Source organism: Scyliorhinus torazame, chromosome 3 (assembly GCF_047496885.1).
Source record: "Scyliorhinus torazame isolate Kashiwa2021f chromosome 3, sScyTor2.1, whole genome shotgun sequence".
Taxonomy (NCBI): Eukaryota; Metazoa; Chordata; class Chondrichthyes; order Carcharhiniformes; family Scyliorhinidae; genus Scyliorhinus; species Scyliorhinus torazame.
Window position 1 is genome coordinate 102,819,087 of NC_092709.1, and position 20,784 is coordinate 102,839,870.

The following is a 20,784-nucleotide window of genomic DNA, read 5'->3' on the forward strand; positions in this document are numbered from 1 at the left end:
TCAAACTGCTAAAATGATACCAGACGGACCACCCAGCATCGTCGAAGTCACCAGAAATAGCAATGGCATACCCAGCCCGGTTGACCCCGCAAAGTCCTCCTTACATCTAGGAGCTTGTACTAAAATTGGGAGAGCTGTCTCACAGACAAGTCAAGCAACAGCTTGACATGGTCATACCTTACAGATCATTTTGCAGCCACCACAATCACCCAGAAGAGATTGCGGCACAATGGCATAGAGCTGGGTGGGAGTTGGTCTGGAAGTCCTCAACACCAATTCTAGCCTCCATGAAGTTTCATGACATCAGGTCAAACATGAAACCATTTGGAGGGAGCACTCAGGGTGGCAAGGGTGCAGAATATACTCTGGGTAGGGGATTTCACTGTCCTAAAGGATATAACTGCTAGACTGCGTCAGTGGCAGGTGGTGAAGAACCAACAAGAGGGAATAACAAACTTGACCACATCCTCACCAGCCTGCATGCCACAGATGCAACTGTCCATGACAGTATAGGTAGGAGTGACCACCAAACAGTTCTTGTGGAGACAAAGTCCCACCTTCACATCCTGTTGTGTGGTATTACCACCATGCTAAATGGGATAGATTTCAAACAGATCTAGCAATTCAAGACTGAGCATCTATGAGGTGCAGAATTGTACTCAGCTACAGCCTACTGGCTTGGCATATTCCCCACTCTACTACTACCATCAAGCCAAGTGATCAACCCTGGTTCAATGAATAGTGTAGTGGGCATACCAGGAGCAACACCAGGCATACCTAAAAATGTGGTGTCAACCTGCGGAAGCTACAACACTGGACTACTTGTAGCAAATAGCATAAGCAGCAATTGATAGACAAAGCTAAGTGATTCCACAACCAGTGGATCAGATCTAAGCACTGCAATCCAGCCACATCCAGTCGTGAATTGTGGCAGATAATTAAACAACTCACTTGAGGAGGATCCATAAATATCCCCATCCTCAATGATGGTGGAGCCCAGCACATCATTGCAAAAGATAAACCTGAAGCATTTGCAACAATCTTCAGCTAGAGGTGCAGAGTGGATGATCCATTTGGCCTCCTCTAGGTATCCCCAGCATCACAGATGCGAGTCTTCAGCCAACTCGATTCACTACACGTCATATCAAGAAAAGCCTGAAGGTACTGTTTCGAACCTGGAAAAATTAGCTGAACTCCAGAGTTGAGGTGACAGTGACTGCCCTTGACATCAAGACAGAGTGTGGCATCTAGCTAAACTGGAGTCAATGGGAATCCGGGGGAAAAGTCTTTGCCGGTTGGAATCATATTTAGCATAAAAGGAAGATGGTTGTAGTTGTTGGAGAACAGTCATCTCAGTTCCAGGGCATCAATGGAGAAGCTCCTCGGAATTGTGTCTTAGGCCCAACCATCTTCAGCTGCTTTATCAATTCTGTTCCTTTCATCATAAAATAAGAAATGAGGATTTTCGCTGATGCTTTCATAATATTCAGCACCATTTGCGACTCCTCAGATACTGAAGCGGTCAGTGTCCTCATGCAGCAAGACAATAGCCAGGCTTTGGCTTATAAGTGGCAAGTAACATTGTGCCACACAAATGCTAGGCAATGACCATCTCCAACAAGAAAGAATCTAACCATCACCATTTGACATTCAATGGTATCACAATTGCTGAATCTCCAACTATCTAGATCATGTAGGGTTCCCATTGCCAAAAACTGAACTGGACTAGCCATATAAATACTGTGGCTGCAAGAGCAGGTCGGAGGCTAGCAATGCACATCCTGACTCCCCAAAGCCAAGAGTGTGATGGAATACTCTCCACTTGCCTGGATGAGTGCAGCTTCATCAATATTCAAGATGCTTGACACCATCCAGGACAAAGCAGCCCACAAACATTCATTCCTTCCACTACCGACGCACAGTGGCAGCAGTGTGTACCGTCTACAAGATGTACTGCAAAAAAGCATCAAGGTTCCTTCGGTAGTATGTTACAAGGTCATGACTGGAACGACAAGGGCAGCAGATACATATGAACACCATTACCTGGATGATCCCCTTAAAGCAACTCGCCATGCTGACTTGAATATATAATCACAGTTCCTTCACTGTCACTGGGTCAAAATCCTGGAACTCCTTCCCTAACAGCACTATGAGTGTACCACACCACATGGACTGCAGCTGTTCAAGGCAGCAGCTCACCACCACCTTCTCAAGGGCAATGTGGGATGGGCAATAAATGCTGGCCTGGCTAGCAACACCCACAACTCATAAATCAATTTTTAAAAATCTTTTAGGTAGTCTGCGAAATTACCCATAACCCCCACTATCAATTTCATATAATGAGTTTCTTAATCCAACTTTCTCCGCCTACCCTAATTTTATACCCCTTAACCTTCCATAATCCCTTGTGGAGTACATTGTCTGGAAGCCCCTGCACAATACATCCATTGTGTTTCCCTCATTCACCATATTCGTCCTCAAGAAACAATCAGGTCTGTCAAGCACAATTTATTTATGAAATTCATAGCAGCTACTACTCATTATTTTCCTCATCCAGATATTTAATAATTTCACCTTTAATTAAAGATTGCATTATTTTCCCTACCTCAGGCATGAAATGAACTGACCTGTATTTACCTGGAATAAAAATAGAAAATGCCGGAAAACCCCAGCAAGTGAAACAGAGTTATCGTTTCAAGTCTGTATGATTCTCTGCCAGACCTAGAGTTTTTCCAACATTTTCTGTTTTGATTTCAGATTTCCAGCATCCGCAATATTTCACTTTCATTTGAGTGTAATTACCTAGGTGCAATGACTTAGGCCAGGCCTTTGAGATTGGCCAATTAGAAGACGAGTTCTCTGATTAGTGGCCCAATCAGAGAACCCCTTTCTCTGTATATAACCAGGAGTGTCAGATTCTCTGCACTCCCAGTGTAGATAGCAAGCTGAATGCACCTGGTTGTTTGGCTGTTGGTTTTGTAAATAAAAGGAATTCTGGTAAAGGGACTTCTGCCTCCGTGGACTTTTTACACAAGGTTAGCTCTGTCTTCTATTTGAAATGGAGTATTACATTAGCTGATTTCCAAGACTAAGGCTCACTTCCATTTATTTATTATGTCTTTCAAAAGACACTTTTAATGAACTGAAATTTCCTTCCTCCCCAATATCCTTTTCTGATGTGAAGCACTTGCTAATTAATTTTATCTTCACACATTTATTTTTATTCTTGCTTATCATCCGGTCCTGTCAGATGACCCACCTTACTTTTCGGAATTCTTTTACTTGTATATTTGTGGTTTACTGCTTTGTTTAAGATTCTCTCCTCACATACACCCTCTTCCTGACTTGTTCTCCTCGCTTCTTTTCTCTATATTTTATCATTACAAAGGAACAGGAGTAGGCCAAACGGCCCCTCAAGCCTGTCCTGCCATTTAATGAAATCATGGCTGATCTGTGGCCTAACTCTGGCCCATATCCCTTGATATCTTTGCGTAACAGATTTAAAATGAACTGATCTAGCTTCAACTGCTGTTTGTGGGAGAGAATTTCAAACCTCTACCACCCTTTTGAGTGAAGAAGTGCTTCCTAACATCTCTCCGGAATGGTCTAGCCCTAATTTTTAGATTATGTCCCCTAGTTTTAGAATCTCCAATCCTCCTCTTTTAACTTATTCCAAATCTCTTTATTCGTCTACAACATTCTGAAATTTCAAGTTTTTCTCATTTTAAATGTATATATTTGTTCTGCATCTTTGCAACTATCGTTTTAAAAACATTCCATTGTTGATGTACAGTTTAATGTGTCAATTTCCTCTCTCTTCATCTCGCTAACATCTGCCCTATTCCAATCTAGTATCCTAATTTTGTTTTAATATATTTAATTTTGACCGTGACATTTTTCCTGTTATTATCATTATGCATAAATTACACGTCCACATTGCCTTCATCGGCAGACCAACATTCTGTCTGGGGAAGGATTCCGACACACATTTTCAGAGATCCATACTCTCCATTTCCCCATCGACGAATGGGTAAATAAAAGTGTTTGAAACAATTTTTTTTAAATGCCTGCTCTTTCCCTTCATCTATCTACAGGTTTCCTCTTCCGTTCCCCTTGAGAACATAAGAACAGGAGTAGGCCATTCAGTTCTTCTCAACTATTACACTATTTAATTAGCTAACCTGCATCATAACTCCATTTACCCGCTTTGGTTTTGGAACACTTAATACCCTTTGCCTAACAATAATCTATCAATCTCAGTTATGAACTTTTCAGTTGTCCCAACCTAAATAGATTTTCGGGGACATGTGTTCTACATTTCCACTAATATTTGTATGATGAAGGGCTTCCTCTTATCACATCTGAAATGAACAACAATTTATTACCTTGTAATCTATCTCAGCTACGATTCAAAAAGCTAGAGTTTCATGCATCTCTGTAGAGTACTTATTCAGTAGCCAAAAAAGTACAGACGAGCTTACCAGTTACACATCACAGGCATGACCAGATCCCAAAATATGCACTTGGATACAAAATAATGAATCAGTTTATGAAAGATAGGCCTGAAAGTAACATGCTTGTAATCTATGTAACTTCACCAAACATTACAAAGAACTTGCTTGAATTCTCCATATAGAAATGCATTCATATCCTGCCAATTGTGATGTAGCATGTTGGTATAAAAAAATGGAATTAGAGATGATAATTTGGTTATAACGTTTCTCCATTCTCTGATTTGCACTATTATATATCATCCATTTAAACCTCCTGAGATAATTATTCCATTAAAAAGATCCTCTGATCCTCAAAGGTAACAAAACAAAGACTCCAAAATATTTAATTGTCTTTATACCTTCATTATGACAGCCTACATCAAATAATATTCCCTGACACTATTGGATCCACAGCAGAGGAAACCAGATAGTATTTCTTCCTCTCTGCCTACGCTTAAACACACTTTTCAAATTTGGTTAATGCAACCAAAATTTTCAATGTCTGGCCATGTGAGAAATCAAATATCATGTCCATTTCAGTTACTGAACACAATTATTTAGAATAATAGATTATGGAGTAGGACTGATCACTGAACCTTCGTATTACCAATATCAAAGTCAACTTTTTTGTTGCAAATAAGTTGGTTTATTTGCATAAAATAAGATCTACTTTTCATTTATTTCATGGCAAGGATTGGGAGAAGGAGAGAGAAAGTCATCTTGACTCTTCTTTGCTTTCCCTGGATTAACTTATCCATTCTGAATTTTGTTTGGTGCTATTACCTTTAACTGAAGCTAAATTCTGAGCTATGCAAAAAATATAAATTTACTGAGCTAAATGAATCAATACTATAATTTAAATAATTGCAACTCCTCCCATATGACATAAATCTGTGTTTTTCCCCTCAAAGGATCAGTGAGTAAAATTTAAACATGCTTGTTTCATACAGGCGACAATAAGATTGTATTTATTCCTGTACACAGATTGAATCTAGAAGACTGCTGCAGATTGGCAGTTATAACCGCTAACTAGATCCAGCAACTGAAAAGTATAAAATGAACATAACACTTTAAAAAAGATATCTGGTGAGAAAAAGCCAAGTAAACAATACCAGATATTATTTCAGGATACTCGAGGTAAACAAATAATTTCATTATTCACTGTAATTCTTTCCTTGCACTGCACCAAAAAAAAAATCATTCTTTATGCTTTCTGACTATTGTGTCAATTGTTGAAGCAAATTAAGGATTAGGATAAGGAAACGATCAGAGATTCTAGAACAAGTCACTCCAGTGCAGTTGGGCTACAATATGCAGATGCTCTCCACAACAAATATTTTTGACAATGCATCCATAAGTACCTTGCTTTCTTCAGCTTTCACACTGCATTAAGATCAGAATAGGTGTTTCAATGGGGGGGAGGGGGGAAGAGTTGAACATTTGGGCAGGATTTGGGTTTTGGGTCAGGATTCCAGTGCCAGGGTCAACTGGGAGTCACAACATCACACCTCACACATAGAGAAACAGTTGCCAGAAAACATGTACTTCTCTGACTTGGCCAATTAGTGGCCTGAGGGTGGGTTCACCACTCAATTAAGAAGTGTGCAAGTTCTTAAAGTTGGAGGGTGACTAGCAATGAAGCCTGCAGTTCAGGAAAAACAGAGAGAGAATGGCCTTCATTTTGAAGCATCCATGCATATATTAAAACTGCCAAATTAAGAAATGACCTCAGCAGCCAGGCCACCATTGTGGAGGCTTCACACAGCTTGTGACCACAGCTGACACCAGGCAGGCAGCGACATCCTTAAAGTTTGCCTAAAGTGCTGGTCACTGCTGTGGAGCTGGAAGGCTGCCTCCAGGCATATGACCTCGTCCTTGACATCTCAGGTGGGGATGCAGGCTGACTGGAACATTCCCGTCAACCTCTGACATTAGCATTAATAGGCCATTCAGTATTCTCAATTGGCTACCCGCTACTTGTGAGCGAGTATTCCTTCGGCTACCAATCCAGTCTCTGGGAAAATGGCCCGTGAGTGGGATGATGCCAGCAAACTGGCACACGGGCTGGCAGCATGTATTTTCATTCTGTCTAATCTCCACATTCATCCTCATGGGGGACAGAACACTCACATTTATTCAGTGAACCAACCCAAATTTAACAATGATGAAAGCATATCTTGGTGGTTTAACTACTGCAGTTACATCTATTGATAGATTCTGACCATCAAGGTATTGTTTTTTTCAGTGTGTAAGGTAAGTAAATTAAAAGGCAATTAATTGCCCCACCTTGATATCCAGCCACAAAAGCTTTTATTAAGTTTTCTTTGTTTGAAACTGTAAAATAGATCCAATTGATGCATACAAGAATAAAATACTCTTCAGTTGAGCTCAGCCTAATATTTGTCCTTTCAGAGAATTCAGCTCCATTGCAAGCTGATAAGATTCATAATGACTATTTTATACAACTGCTTTTTGTAAATTTACTATTATCTCATATTGTAAACCAGTTTCCATCAGCAAGGAGCTGCTGCATGATAGACTTCAAGAAATAAGATAAATCTCTTACCAGTCTGTTTATGCGAACAAATTCTTCTGGCGTTTTGGCCCAGAGTGGAAGCTCTACATCTGACACCACAGTTCCATCATCCATTACACCCAGATTGTAGTTGTTGGAATTGACAAACATCTCCGGGAGATAATAAAATTCAGGAATCAGCTCCTGTGTAACAAACGATTATCCATTTTACTAAAATAAGGCAGCGTTTATATCATCATAATCAACCTGATCAGACACATGTTAACTTAAGTAATTCACCAACCATCCTATTAAGATGTTATTTTAATCTGCTAAGAACAATCAAGCTTGTTAGCCCCTGTGAATTTGCTTTTCCAAGTACTAAAAATATTTACACAATCATTACTCTAAGATTAACTTCTGTTCAAGAAAGCTCAAGAGCTTAAAAATGATTCTCGACAAACACATGCAATATCAGTGCTCTTCAATGACAATGCATTTATAATAGTGCTGACAACGAATGCAGAATTGGCAAGTGTGATGAACAATGAGTGAATCCATAAGAATTTAACCAACTATCAACACTGCTCGTAAGAATGAAAAAGAGTTGCATGTATACAGCATGGTTCATGTTCTCAAGACTTCTTAAAGCATTTTTGGCAAACAAACTTTTTGGTTGAACAAAAAACGTTAGTCAGAATACTGGGAGCACTATGGGATCTATTACATCACTTTGGTTTAACTTTTTATCTGAAAGATAGTACGTTTAACGCGGCAGTTTCACAGTCCTGCACTGAAGCATCAGTCTGGATTAGGTGCTTGAATCCACAGTTGCCCTTGAACCCGTAATCTTCTAAACCAGAGGGGGCAGTGCCATCGCTGACCCAAGCTAACAAATAAAACAGAACAAAGACAACCTTTCTCTATTCTAAAAATATTATAAATAGCACTGCCTCAATGCTTTTGAATTTCAGACAAGGATTCAGCAATTGGCATCAGATTATTAATTAGTTTTTGTTTTTAGTTTAAGTTTAAGCACAAAGACAAATGCCTTGTGAAGTATTTTGGCTGGATCTCTCCATCCCTTCAAATATGCGTAGCTAGGATTTGGAGGTAAAGTGGAAATAATACAATTCAGGTTGTTAAACACGATACTCAGAAGGTTCTAAATCAAGTGGGAGAACTTAAAGATACTCTGGTGGTACAGCTGCTACCTCTAATAAGGCCATTTTGTCAGAAGTCATCAAATTACAGAGAAGAACAACATTTTTTCATAGTTTATGGACCTGCATCATATTTTTATGACTTGTCATACTCATTGAAAGATTGAACTGTTTGATATCATAATTCATCTGAGCCAAATCATGAAATTGTCTGCCTTCTGCAGTTTCCAATAATATTTTATTTCAGGTCCTTGCATTAAATACAAGATTATTTCTCTTTGCTTGAACTAAATTCTGCACAAACTATTAGATGTTATTGAACAAATTTGAATGCATTATGTAGAGAGGGTAATATTGATATTTGGTGGAAATAAGAAATTAGGAAAGCCCTTTAAAAAGAGTAGGACTCAATATTGTGGCTACCCTCAGAGATAGAATGAAGGAAAAGCAAATGTTCCTTTGGCCACTTGAATTACGGTTGCGATTTTGTAACATATAAAATCTCTATATGTTTTCGCAAACTGTTCATATGATTTTTAACTAAGGCAGTGTTCTTCCCCCAGTCTCTAATTGGAAAATGTGCAGGGTTGCTTGATTAATTGGGCAAAAAGTATAGATTACTTCACAAAGTAATAAACTGTTGCACCTTTATCAAACACTAACAGAAAGTACAAAAAGATTGCCCAATATGAAAAGCAATGCAATGCTATATTTAATATTTCTCCTCTTCTCTCCTTTATCTTTCAAAAATTTGCAAGTCCTTCACCTTTACACTTCCCAATTCATTTGTCGTAACCTTATACTAATTAACTGCAACATTATTATTGCTGGTTAAAACAAATAAGTATGCTGCAAGCTGTTCTGACACTCTTACACAAAATAGGGTAACTTATGTAATTACTGCAGTATCTGAAAATCACAGCGAGCGCCTGTGTAAAATTTGTTTGGCTCTTACAAGCACAAACCACATGCCATTTAACAAGCAGAAAAATACAGGCTAGTCTGATGGCTATTATGTGCAATGGCCCTGTGCAGCCATGTCAAAGGCAAGTGGCTCTGATCTAAATCCCTTGTTGTTATGGGTCAGTGGACCAGCGGTTCCTGGGCACCCCTTAGGGTCACTTGCAACAGCAGCAGCCTTCCAAGCAACTGACAGCAACAGAAGAGGTCATCAGATGCTGAGCAAGGTCAGGTTGGAGCAGTCAGTGCAGAGACAGCATGGATCAAGAAAGGAATTAAGTTATTATCTCTTCTATCACCAAGTATGCCATTGTATACAGAATTGCAGATCCTTCCAAAGAAATTTCACATTTAACTCATATGATGAAAAGGCAAGACCCCATGTTTATCTAACTTCAGCAGGGCTGCTATCATGTGAGAAAACCATTACCAATTTATTAACTTAGAAGGCAACATTGCAACTTTTAAAAAGGATATAATTGTGACAACATGAATCCGTTATGCAGAAATTGTTTATGGATGATACAATTACTTTGAGAATAACTGCACCATCACATTTTATTCAAATTTATTTAAAGTCAGGATATATAATCAGAACCTTATTTTTGCAATAATAAATTAATTAAATTAATAAATAGCCTTAAATTTAACTTGTATTTCTAAAGTAGGGGTTCCATTGAAATTATTTCCGGGCAGCACGGTGGTGCAGTGGGTTAGCCCTGATGCCTCACGGCGCCGAGGTCCCAGGTTCAATCCCGGCTCTGGGTCACTGGCCGTGTGGAGTTTGCACATTCTCCCTGTGTTTGCGTGGGTTTCGCCCCACAACCCAAAGATGTGCAGGCGAGGTGTTTATTGGCCACGCTAAATTACCCCCTAATTGGAAAAAAATGAATTGGGTACTCTAAATTTTTTTAAATGAAATTATTTCCTAAAACATATTCTACGGTACTTTAATATTGCACTGGCTATTTTTAAACAGCCAGAGTCTAAGAAATCTTAGAATCCAAATTTCTATAGTGCTTTATATGATCATGTGAGATCAACAAGTGACTCACAGCCAATGAAATTCTTTTGTAGTGTAGACACTTGTACACTGTTGGGAAACACAGCAGGTAATTTATGTACAACAAAGTTCCATAATCAGCACCATGATTTGAGGTTTTCTTGTATATTTTGCTTATAACCTTTGTAAAATGATCGGAGTAAAATTTAATCTCATATGTCTAAAATTAAATGAATGGTGTAAGCAGTAAAAAGCATCCAAACATTGATGGGTCTGATTGTGGATAATTTTCAATGAGCATTTTACATGAAAAGAAAATTGGCTCAATTTCCATTCCTACAAATATATCCAGTGGAAACAAAATATTGAACAAAAAGACACTTTCCAATTTTTCTAGTGGAACAAAATATAAAAATAACATACTGACTGACAAAATTCTGTCACTTCTCAACCAAGTTACCTATAGTGTCATTGTAAAAGCATAGCATGACTTAAAACCTATCCGATCTTGAAAATAAATACGTGCAGATTGGTGTTATTTATTCAAAACATTTTTCACTTGTCACAACTTTTCATTTATTACTCTCCCAGTTTCCAAAAAGCAATCCAATTAGTTTTTCTGTTTACTGGCACTTTCATTTACATGACAAATTTGTGTGAAGTGGCGATGCGCTGCTCGAGTGAAAGAAGTTGATAGTCACTGGCTGGTGTTATGGCCAATATGTGTTCTGCTCACCATCGCAGATTAAGATTTAAATACTAAAACATGAGTTGGTTATTGCGCCGGCTGGAAATTTCCCTCACAATCTGCTGGTCTGGATTTCACATATTGAATAGAATTAAGTGTCATTGCATGGAGAGATTGATGCTGATATCCCACCTATTTTAACAGTTATCAAAACCAAGTATAATAGCATGTATATCAAATTGGGATAACAGTTTTAAATGAATTATGACTTTACATGAAGGGAACCTGGAATTAAAAAGTACAAACATTTTGTTTTGCACACTTATGATGCTATTTTAATGCTGAGGTGGGAGATGAGCATGGGACTCTTAAGGTAAGCAGCGAACTCATTCCAATTTGCCAGCGTGGGGCCTGGGAAATTTTGACTCCTGGGCCTCAGTAATATAATCCAAGCCCAACTCCAGTCAAACCCTGTGGTAATGATGATATCCCACACAGGTGGCAGCGGAGCTGTTTTGACAGGAGGTTGCCTACTGTTTGTTCACTTTTTGGTGAAAGATTATGAATATTAATTGACACATTCAGTTTGGGACTTTTGAGCCTTTTGAGATTGTTATGTACTTTCAGAGATTCTCTTATAATACCAATCTGGAATTTACACATTATTCCCTTTTATGCACATCAGGGAATAAAGTATTTCAAATGAAATTCATATCCTGCTTGATGAATTAATTTGGAAGAAATCAAAATTATTGCTCTGTACTCACACTACAGGAGATGGTAATGATCAATGACCAAGAATAAGTACTCTCAAAACCTACATCAGAGTGCTACATTTGGGATGGCAAATTTAACATAGCTATTTTGAAAGGGAAGGTAAACTAATTGGACTTTTGCTGAAAAAGAGAAGCTATTGAAGCTTCTCGTCTTAAACCCATCAGGATAGCTGTGCAAGATAAAACAACAGTAAAGGGAACAACAATTTATACCACAAGAGTGCTAATTGGTTGGGAAGTGGACTCTAATTGGTAGAGGTATTGTAATAGAGGTATTGTAATAGAGAAAATAGCAAACAGCCAGCTTTTGTTTCACAATCAAACCAGGGCAGTCAACTCTGATTGGTCAAGGCATTTGTTTAGGTGGAAAAGGCATAATTATTTGGAACTGCTCCTTCTGTCTGCAAAGGACAGGGCCCTGTTTGTGAGTATCTGTGGCTTCTAGCACACGTAAGTGAGCCGCACTGCATGCCTGACTGATAATATTGAATTGATTTTCAGTATAATTCTCAGCACAATCAGATTTATTTAGCAAAGCATTGTCCAGTCTTTGAATCATATTAATATATATGTTTTGCATTTTGCAAGCACGGGCTGGTTGGCTATGGCCAGTACTTTGCCAGCTGCGAACAGCCAATGGGATGTGCTATTTGATACGATCTGTACAGCCTACATACCTGGGAGCACACCGGCACTAAAATTCAGAAATCACATTACCCCATGGCAATGTCTTGACCACAGTCGACCTGCCTGGTTTCAATTTGAAACAAAGTTCACAGTTAACTGCTGCATTCTCCATGGTAATGCCTCTACTAATTAAGAGTCCACTTGCTGACCAATCAGCATTCTTTTCCCATGGAGTATAAATTGTTGTTTCCTTCACTGTTGGTTTATCTTGCATAGCAGTCCTGATAGGGGCAAGACATAAAGCTTCAACAGCATGTCTCTTTTTTCAACAATACTCAAGTTCTGCACTACCAAAAGGCTAATAGAATCCTAACAGTGCAGAAGGAGGCCGATCGGCCCATCGAGTCTGCACCGGCTCTCTGAAAAAAAAACTGGCCCAAACCCCCACACTATCCCCGTGACCCCACCTAGGGACAATTTAGCATAGCCAATCCCCCTAACATGCACATCATTGGACTGTGGGAGGAAACTGGAGCACCCGGAGGAAACCCACAAAGACACGCAAAGAAAGTGCAAACTCCACACAGTCACTCGAAGTCGGAATCGACCCGGGTCCCTGGCGCTGAGGCAGCAGTGCTAACCACTGTGCCACCGTGCTGCATCATGTAAACCCACATTCAGATCATTTGCTGGAACAAGAATAGCCAGTATAGATCTGTTTTAGTCAAGTCATATTCAACAAACTTAAGAGTATTTCTTTTCAATAAGTGACTGGAAGAAAAAACAAAATAGTGGATATAATGCAAATGGATTTCCAGAGAGCCTGGTGTTTACACAAGAGCCTTCCACGAAAAAAATCAGGCGTACAATATAAGAAATGCAACAAGATAAATAGAAAGCAGTTTAAGGAAAACATGGGTGAGATTTTAACTCACTGTAATCCCATGCATTTGTGTAGTTAAAATCAAGCCCAATAAGTAATTAAGTATTGACTGAGCTAGAGAAGAGCAAGATGTACATGCTATGAGTCAGCACCAGATCCTGTCTTTTCTAGGTATATTTGACAATTTGACCTTGAGTAGAGGACACAGAAACTCAAAATTTGTTGACACAAAAGTAGTAAGCTTGGCTAATAGTGAGGAGGACTGCAAATATCTTCATGAAAACAGACAAGTCAGTAGGTTTGGTATGTAATTTACGGTTGGTAAGTGAGATAAAACAATTTGGAGAAAAATCAAAAAATGGGACTCTAAACTAAAAGGCACTTATGAACAGAGAAACCAGAGGGGTTCAAATATTTGATTTGCTGAAAGGGAATGTACAGGTTGGTAAAACTATAAAATCTAATATTATTTTGGAATTTATAATGGGGCATTGAGTACAGGCAGAAAGGAATAATGAATTTATACGAAACACTGGTCAGGTTACAGATTAGGTACTCTCTTAGAAAAAGGGCATTAAAGTCAGATAATATATATTGTGTAGGTTGTTCAGAATAACACCATAGATGGAAAACTCTCATTATGAAGAGGCTAAAGACACTTGGACTATTTATACTGGGTTAGTGAAGGCTAAGAGAAGATTTATTAAGAGATTTAAAACAATGAACAGTTTCGATAAATTGAATAGTGAAAAACCATTTCATCCAGTTGGAGAGTTAGTGATGAGAAGTCATCAATAAGTGAAAAGGTGGTTAGGAAAAATAATTATACGGAGAAATTTCCACAGTGGAGTGGTTGGATAAAAGACCATTGCATCTTTGAAGGGAAAATTGGATAAACATGAGGAGGAAAGATAGAATGCTACAGGGGTGGAGTAGGGTAGAGGGATTATTTTTCCCAAATGACGATCTGGCTAAGACACAATGGACTCAGAATGACCACACATGGCCAAACTACTACAGAATATACTGGGTGAATGGGTATGGAAGGCCCCTTGAGTTGGCATCAAGGGTATGAGGAACAATCGAGCTAGGTGGGAGATGAGTTACCATGCAAGGTGTGCAGGTGGTATGGGGAGTAAATGGGAATGTCTACTGGAGGGCCTAATAACCTCTAATACAACTGGGGTGAAGTTCCAGAGAACAGAAGTGAGCATTCTGACCAACCACTTCAGCACGTAGCCACCCCTTTGGCTGCCTACATTTGGTTTCTGACATTGATGGGTTGGAACCCATCCCACCCCTACCCATCCGGTGTAAACCATGACATTTTTGGCCCTTTCTGCAAAGGAGTGTTAGAAATTCCCTGGTCAGCGCAGCACAGTTAGCATAGTGGTTAGCACTATGGCTTCACAGCGCCAGGGTCCCAGGTTCGATTCCCGGCTTGGGTCACTGTCTGTGAGGAGTCTGTACGTTCTCCCCGTGTCTGCGTGGGTTTCCTCCCACAAGTCCCGAAAGATGTGCTGTTAGGTAATTTGGACATTCTGAATTCTCCCTCTGTGTACCCGAACAGGCGCCAGAATGTGGTGACTAGGGGCTTTTCACAGTAACTTCATTGCAGTGTTAATGTAAGCCTACTTGTGACAAAGTAATTATTAATTAATCTGCTTCAGGAGTGAAAATCCAGGCTAGTGTGTCAAAAAGTATCCTTCTCTTCCGTAAACTTCTTTGGTCTAGTGATGAGGCCATGATACTCCAATATCTCTGATAAATATTTACAGAAGAATACCCCTCAGTTTATAAAAAAAAATTATTAAAGATTTTAATTTACAACAAACTTATAACAAACTAACAACACAAAAGTCTTTTGTTATAGCTTAGGGAAGAAAAATGGAAAAATTAACAAACTGTTTGAATCATGTTTATTTTTGGTTGCTGTACGTGTACGACTGATTGTGTTTGAAATAAAATACATTTTTAAAAAATTAACATAAAAGACGTATGTTACACAATACAATATAGCCAAAACCCAACCAACCATATAAATCCCATCCAAAGGAAAAAAAAACCCTCACCCACTAATAAACTAAACCCCCGCCCCCCCGCAACAATGGATGATGACTAACTCTTTAAAGAAGGAAATTAATGACTTCCGGTGACGGCGGGCGGGAGGCAGCCGCGCGTTGGAGGGCTCCCGTTCGGGAATGGCATTGTCGGGGAGTAACGCCCAGTCCTAGGGCCAGCGACGGCAGTAAAAGTCAGGGGACAGCGCACAGAGAAGAAGGATGTCGAAAAACAGCAAAAAAACGGCTGCGAAAAAAACGGCTGAAAGTCCGTTGGGGAGTGGAAAGGTCATCGCGGGGTCAGCAAAGAAAATTGAGGCTGGAGCACCAGGGGAGGCCGCATTGCTTACGGCTGAAGAAATAACTAAGGTGATGGCTGCGGAATTCGAAAAGCAGTTGGCGCAGATTGCGAAATGCATGGAGACGGTGAGGAAGGAGATGAGGGAGGTTTTGAGTGCGCTGGTGGAGGAGGCGGTTTCCCCGGTGATGACGGCGGTGGCGAGCGCAGTGGCGGAGGTGCGAGAGCAAGGGGAGGCGCTGAAGGAAGTGGAGGAGACGTTATTGCAGCACGGTGATCAACTTGCCTCGATGGGGAAGGAGATGCGGAAGGTGATGGACACTAACAAGGATCTGCGAGGAAAAATGGAAGACCTGGAAAACAGATCCAGGCGACAGAATTTGAGGATTGTGGGACTGCCCGAACGAGTTGAAGGACCGAAGCCGACTGAGTATTTTGCCGTGATGCTGGCAAAACTATTGGGGGAGGGGGAGGATCCCTCCCGATATGAACTGGATCGGACTCATCGGTCGTGGAGGCCTGTACCAAAGGCGAGTGAGCCGCCAAGGGCAGTGACTCTGTGCTTCTGTAGGTACAGTGTGAAGAAGGTCCTGAGCTGGGCCAAGCAGAAGCGGGTGGTGCAGTGGGCTGGAGCTGGTATACGTGTATACCAGGACTTTACGGTGGAGCTGGCAAGGAGGCGGGCTGCCTTCAACCGGGTGAAGAGGGCACTGTACATTAGCAAGGTGCAGTGCGGCATTGTATATCCAGCGAAGCTGAGGGTGACTTATAAGCTCAGGGACTTTTATTTTGGAACGGCGGAAGCAGCGGAGGAGTTTGCGAAGGCAGAAGGACTGTGGCAGAACTGACAAATTGAGGACTGGCCATGTGCCGATGTAACCTCATAACTGTATTTTCTTCTTTTTTTGTATCACTGCATTTGTCTGATAGCTCCTCCACACTTGCAAACCGTCCCGCCATGAATAAATCCCAAATCTCTCAAGACCCTTTTCCCCCCACAACCTAACCGTCAAGTCTAAACTTGACGGCACAAATAGGTGGTTATCACAGATAGGGGCCAAATATGATGTGGGTCCAAGCTTAAAATGCTGCTTAAATTGCTTCCATATCCTTAAAGAGTGGACACAACCATGAGGTTTGAAGAATACCTCATCGGAGAAAGTGGCAGCATGACCGTTATCAGCACATCTAGACTAGAGACCCTGCACGAACACACCTCCATCCATTCCCAAATGGTAATTGGACTGCTGAACCACTCCAACACCTTCTCAATACTGGCTGCCCCAGGCCAGCATGGTGGCGCAGTGGTTAGCACTGCTGCCTCACGGCACCGAGGTCTCAGGTTTGATCCCGGCTCTGCGTCACTGGCTCACCAGACTGTAGTTCAATTTGTGGAGCAGGGTCCAGTCGTGGGTCACCTGGATACCCAGATACGGAAGCTAGACCTGGCAAGACAAAATGGTAACATCCCTAAATTGGCTCCCCTCCCTGGGGGATTGACCAGAAAGTACTCGCTCTTCTTCAGATTCAACTTATACCTCAAGAAGGAGCCAAAGCTCCTCAGTAGCTACACTATTTCATCCATGATGGAGACAGGATCCGTAATATAAAGCAGAAGGCCGTCCGCGTATAAAGACACCCTATGCTCCCCCCCATTCCCTTCCACTTTTTGGAAGACCTCAAAGCAATGAGCTAAAACAAACAAGAGCGGAGACAGAGGACCAGAGGTCTTGTACCCCTATTCAAAGAAAATTACGCAGAACTCAAGGCATTAGTACGCACACTAGCCATGGAGGCCCGATACAATAACCTAACCCACAAAAAGTGGAACCACTGCCCCAAACCGAACCTCCCAAGGGTCTCAAAAAAGGTATCCCAACTTCACCCTATCAAAAGCTTTCTCGGCATCCATGGATATAATCACCTCTGACTCAGGCACAGGAGAGGGGGAAATAACAATATTCAACAACGGTCGTATGTTGGCTGACAATTGCCCACCCTTAACGAAGCCTGTCTGTCTTCCGCAATCACCTCCAGAAGACATGGCTCCAGTCACAGCGCCAACACCTTAGCAAGTAAGTTTTGGTGCCTGTGTTTAACAGTGATATGGGTCGATATGACGCACATTCCAGGGGGTCCTTGTCCTTCTTCAGTATGAGGTAGAAGCCATCAAAATAATGACGGGCAACGAACCCTGGGACAAGGAGTTACTGAACATGTCCACCATCAACGGATTCAACTGGCTCACAAACCTCTTATAAAACCTGATGGATAGTATAAAAATTGGCAAGTCATGTTGCAGCTGTATAGAACCTTAGTTAGGCCACACTTGGAATAGTGTTCAATTCTGATCGGGACACTACCAGAAGGACGTGGAAGCTTTGAAGAGGGTACAGAAGAGGTTTACCAGGATGTTGCCAGGAATGGAGAGCATTAGCTATGAGGAGAGTTTGGATAAACTCGGTTGGTTCTCACTGGAACGACTGAGGTTGAGGGGCGACCTGTTGGAAGTCTACAAAATTCTGAGGGGCATGGGCAGAGTGGATAGTCAGAAGCTTTTTCCCTGGGTGGAAGAGTCAATTACTAGGGGACATAGGAGCAAAGTTTAAAAGAGATGTGCGAGGGAAGTTTCTTTTTTTTTTTAACACAGAGGGTAGTGGGTGCCTGGAACTCGCTGCCGGAGGAGGTGGTGAAAGCAGGTACGATAGGGGCACCTTGACAAATACATGAATAGGATGGTAATGGAGGGATATGGACCCTGGAAGTGCAGAAGGTTTACGGTTAGTTGGGCAGCATGATCGGCACAATTTTGGAAGGCTGAAGGGCCTGTTCCTATGCTGTACTTTTCTTTGTTCTTTGTAACCCATCGGGGCGGGGAGCTTTACTCGTTTCAATTAATTCATTACCTTTTAGTATCTCCTCAGGGCTGCAGGGGGCCTCCAACTCCTCCCATCTCTCCATCTCCACCACCGGAAAACATAACCCATCTAAAAATATTGGCATCTCCGAACTCCCGTCCTCAAAAACCACATTAACTTTAACCGAAGTGGAGACCAAGCTGCTACATGAATCCCTGATCTGAATGCTCTCCTGGGAAGTCACCTGCCGCCTCCACTGGTCGGTTGAAAGATGGCTGTCCTTCTCCCTATATTCATAAAATAAACCCTCGAGCGCCACAGCTAGCTCACCCCCTTTCCTGTAGGCAACAGTTCAAACTACATCTGCAGCGTCTTCCTGCTTGCCAACAGCTCCGGGGTAGGAGTAGAACATAGAGTTCAGAAGGAGGCCATTCGGCCCATCGAGTCTGCACCGACCCACTTAAGCCCTCACTTCCACCCCATCCCCGTAACCCAATGACCCCTCCTAACCTTTTTGGTCACTAAGGGCAATTTATCATTGCCAATCCACCTAACCTGCACATCTTTAGACTGTGGGAGGAAACCGGAGCACCCGGAGGAAACCCACGCACACACGGGGAGGATGTGCAGACTCCACACAGACAGTGACCCAGCGGGGAATCGAACCTGGGACCCTGGCGCTGTGAAGCCACCGTGCTATCCACTTGTGCTATCGTGCTGCCCAACCAGTGGTTAGACCAGTGGTTAGACCAGGGGTTAGACCAGGGGTTGGGATTGAAGGCACCAGCAACAGCGCCGCTCCCGATGACCCAGGGAAATACTCAGGGGAGTCCGGTAATAATAGCTTCATTGAGAATTTGGAGGCAGTTTCGCCAACACTTCAGGTTGGGGGCAGGGTCAAGGGAAATACCGATTCGGGGGAACCACAGATTTGAGCCAGGGAAGTGGGACGTAAATTTTCAGAAATGGAAGGAGAAGGGGATTAAGATTATTTTCTTGGGGGTCGGTTTGCAGGAGTAAAGGAGCTGGAAGCGAAGTATGGGCTGGAGCAGGGGGAAATGTTTAGATACATGCAGGTTCAAAATTTTGCCAGGAAGGAGATACAGAGCTTCCCGGTGGAGCCGGCCTCCACATTGCTGGAGGAGGTGCTGACGACAGGGGGGCTGGAGAAGGGGGTAGTGTCGGCGATTTACGGGGCTATTTTGGAAAAGGAGAAGACACCCCTGGAAGGGTTCAAAGCAAAGTGGGAGGAAGAGTTGGGAGAGGGTATGGCGGAGGGGTTCTGGTGTGAAGTGCTCTGGAGAGTGAACGCCTTCACCTTGTGCACAAGGTTGGGGCTGATACAGCTGAAGGTGGTATATAGAGCACACCTCACAAGGGCAGGGATGAGCCGGCTCTTTGAGGGGGTAGAAGATGTGTGTGAACGTTGCGGGGGTCGCAAATCACGTTCAAAAGTTCTGGTTCTGTCCAAAGCTGGAGGATTACTGGAACGAGGTTTTTAGGGTAATCTCTAAAGCGGTGCACGTGAAACTGAACCCGGGCTCTCGGGAGGATATATTCGGGGTGTCGGACCAGCCGGGGTTGGAAACGGGTGCGGGTGCAGATGTTGTATCCTTCACCTCGTTGATCACCCGAAGGCGGATCCTGATGGGATGGAAAGCAACCTCTCCACCCTGTGCCCTGGCGTGGCATGGGGACCTGTTGGAATTCTTGACTCTTGAGAAGGTTAAGTTTGAACTGAGGGGAAGGATGGAGGGGTTCTACAATTCATGGGCGTTATTCATTATGCACTTTCAAGAACTGGATAACATCGAACATAAGTGGGGGGTGGGTGGGTTGGGGGAGGGGGACCGTACGTGTTTAATGGTGACTATTGGTGATTCCTGATTCCTTTTTGTCCTTTGTTTATGTTAACATGCGGGCTAATGTTTGGGGGTTTGGTGGGAGAATGGTATCTGGGGATATGGGGATTGACATTATATTCATTACTGCTTATTGTTTACTGTTGGTGGGTGCAAATTTGGGAGAAAATGTGAAAAAGAGGAGAATAAAAATATTTTTAAAAAAAGAAGTGGACTCAGGCTGCGTGTAAACACGGCAATAGCTGTGTTCAGTGCCGCCAGGTTTCAGGAAGGAGCCTCCTTTTGCATATCCAAAGGGCCTAACATATATTTTAAATATGGGTCCTGGACACTTACACTGGAGGCTTAATCAATATAGTGGGAGATGCACTTCCACCATAGAATATGCATTTGAACATCACCCACAATAGTGGATGCTTCAACATCCATTTTATACCTGTAAAACAGGCATGGTGTCATTAAAATTTTAGGTCCAAGCTTCTCGAGAGGAGATTTCATTGCCGCAATGGAGACAATGAAGTTCCATTTGAGGTCAATAGATATCAAGGGGCCAAGAAAGAACATCAGTTAGAGGGGGGCCGTCCAAGGTAAGAAGTGG

At 42.0% G+C, this 20,784-nt stretch overlaps 2 protein-coding genes across 3 annotated transcripts in view; one reads left to right on the forward strand and one right to left on the reverse strand.

The window, feature by feature from the left end:
* LOC140408621 (lipopolysaccharide-responsive and beige-like anchor protein) overlaps positions 1-20,784 on the forward strand; it is a 1,704,725-nt gene that overhangs the window by 1,057,968 nt on the left and 625,973 nt on the right. The gene's annotated exons all lie outside the window — the stretch shown is intronic.
* LOC140408620 (lipopolysaccharide-responsive and beige-like anchor protein) overlaps positions 1-20,784 on the reverse strand; it is a 316,827-nt gene that overhangs the window by 174,520 nt on the left and 121,523 nt on the right. Inside the window, exon 7 of the mRNA XM_072496076.1 lies at positions 7,060-7,212. Within this exon, the coding sequence (XP_072352177.1) occupies positions 7,060-7,212 (153 nt within the window). The remainder of the gene's footprint in view (positions 1-7,059; positions 7,213-20,784) is intronic.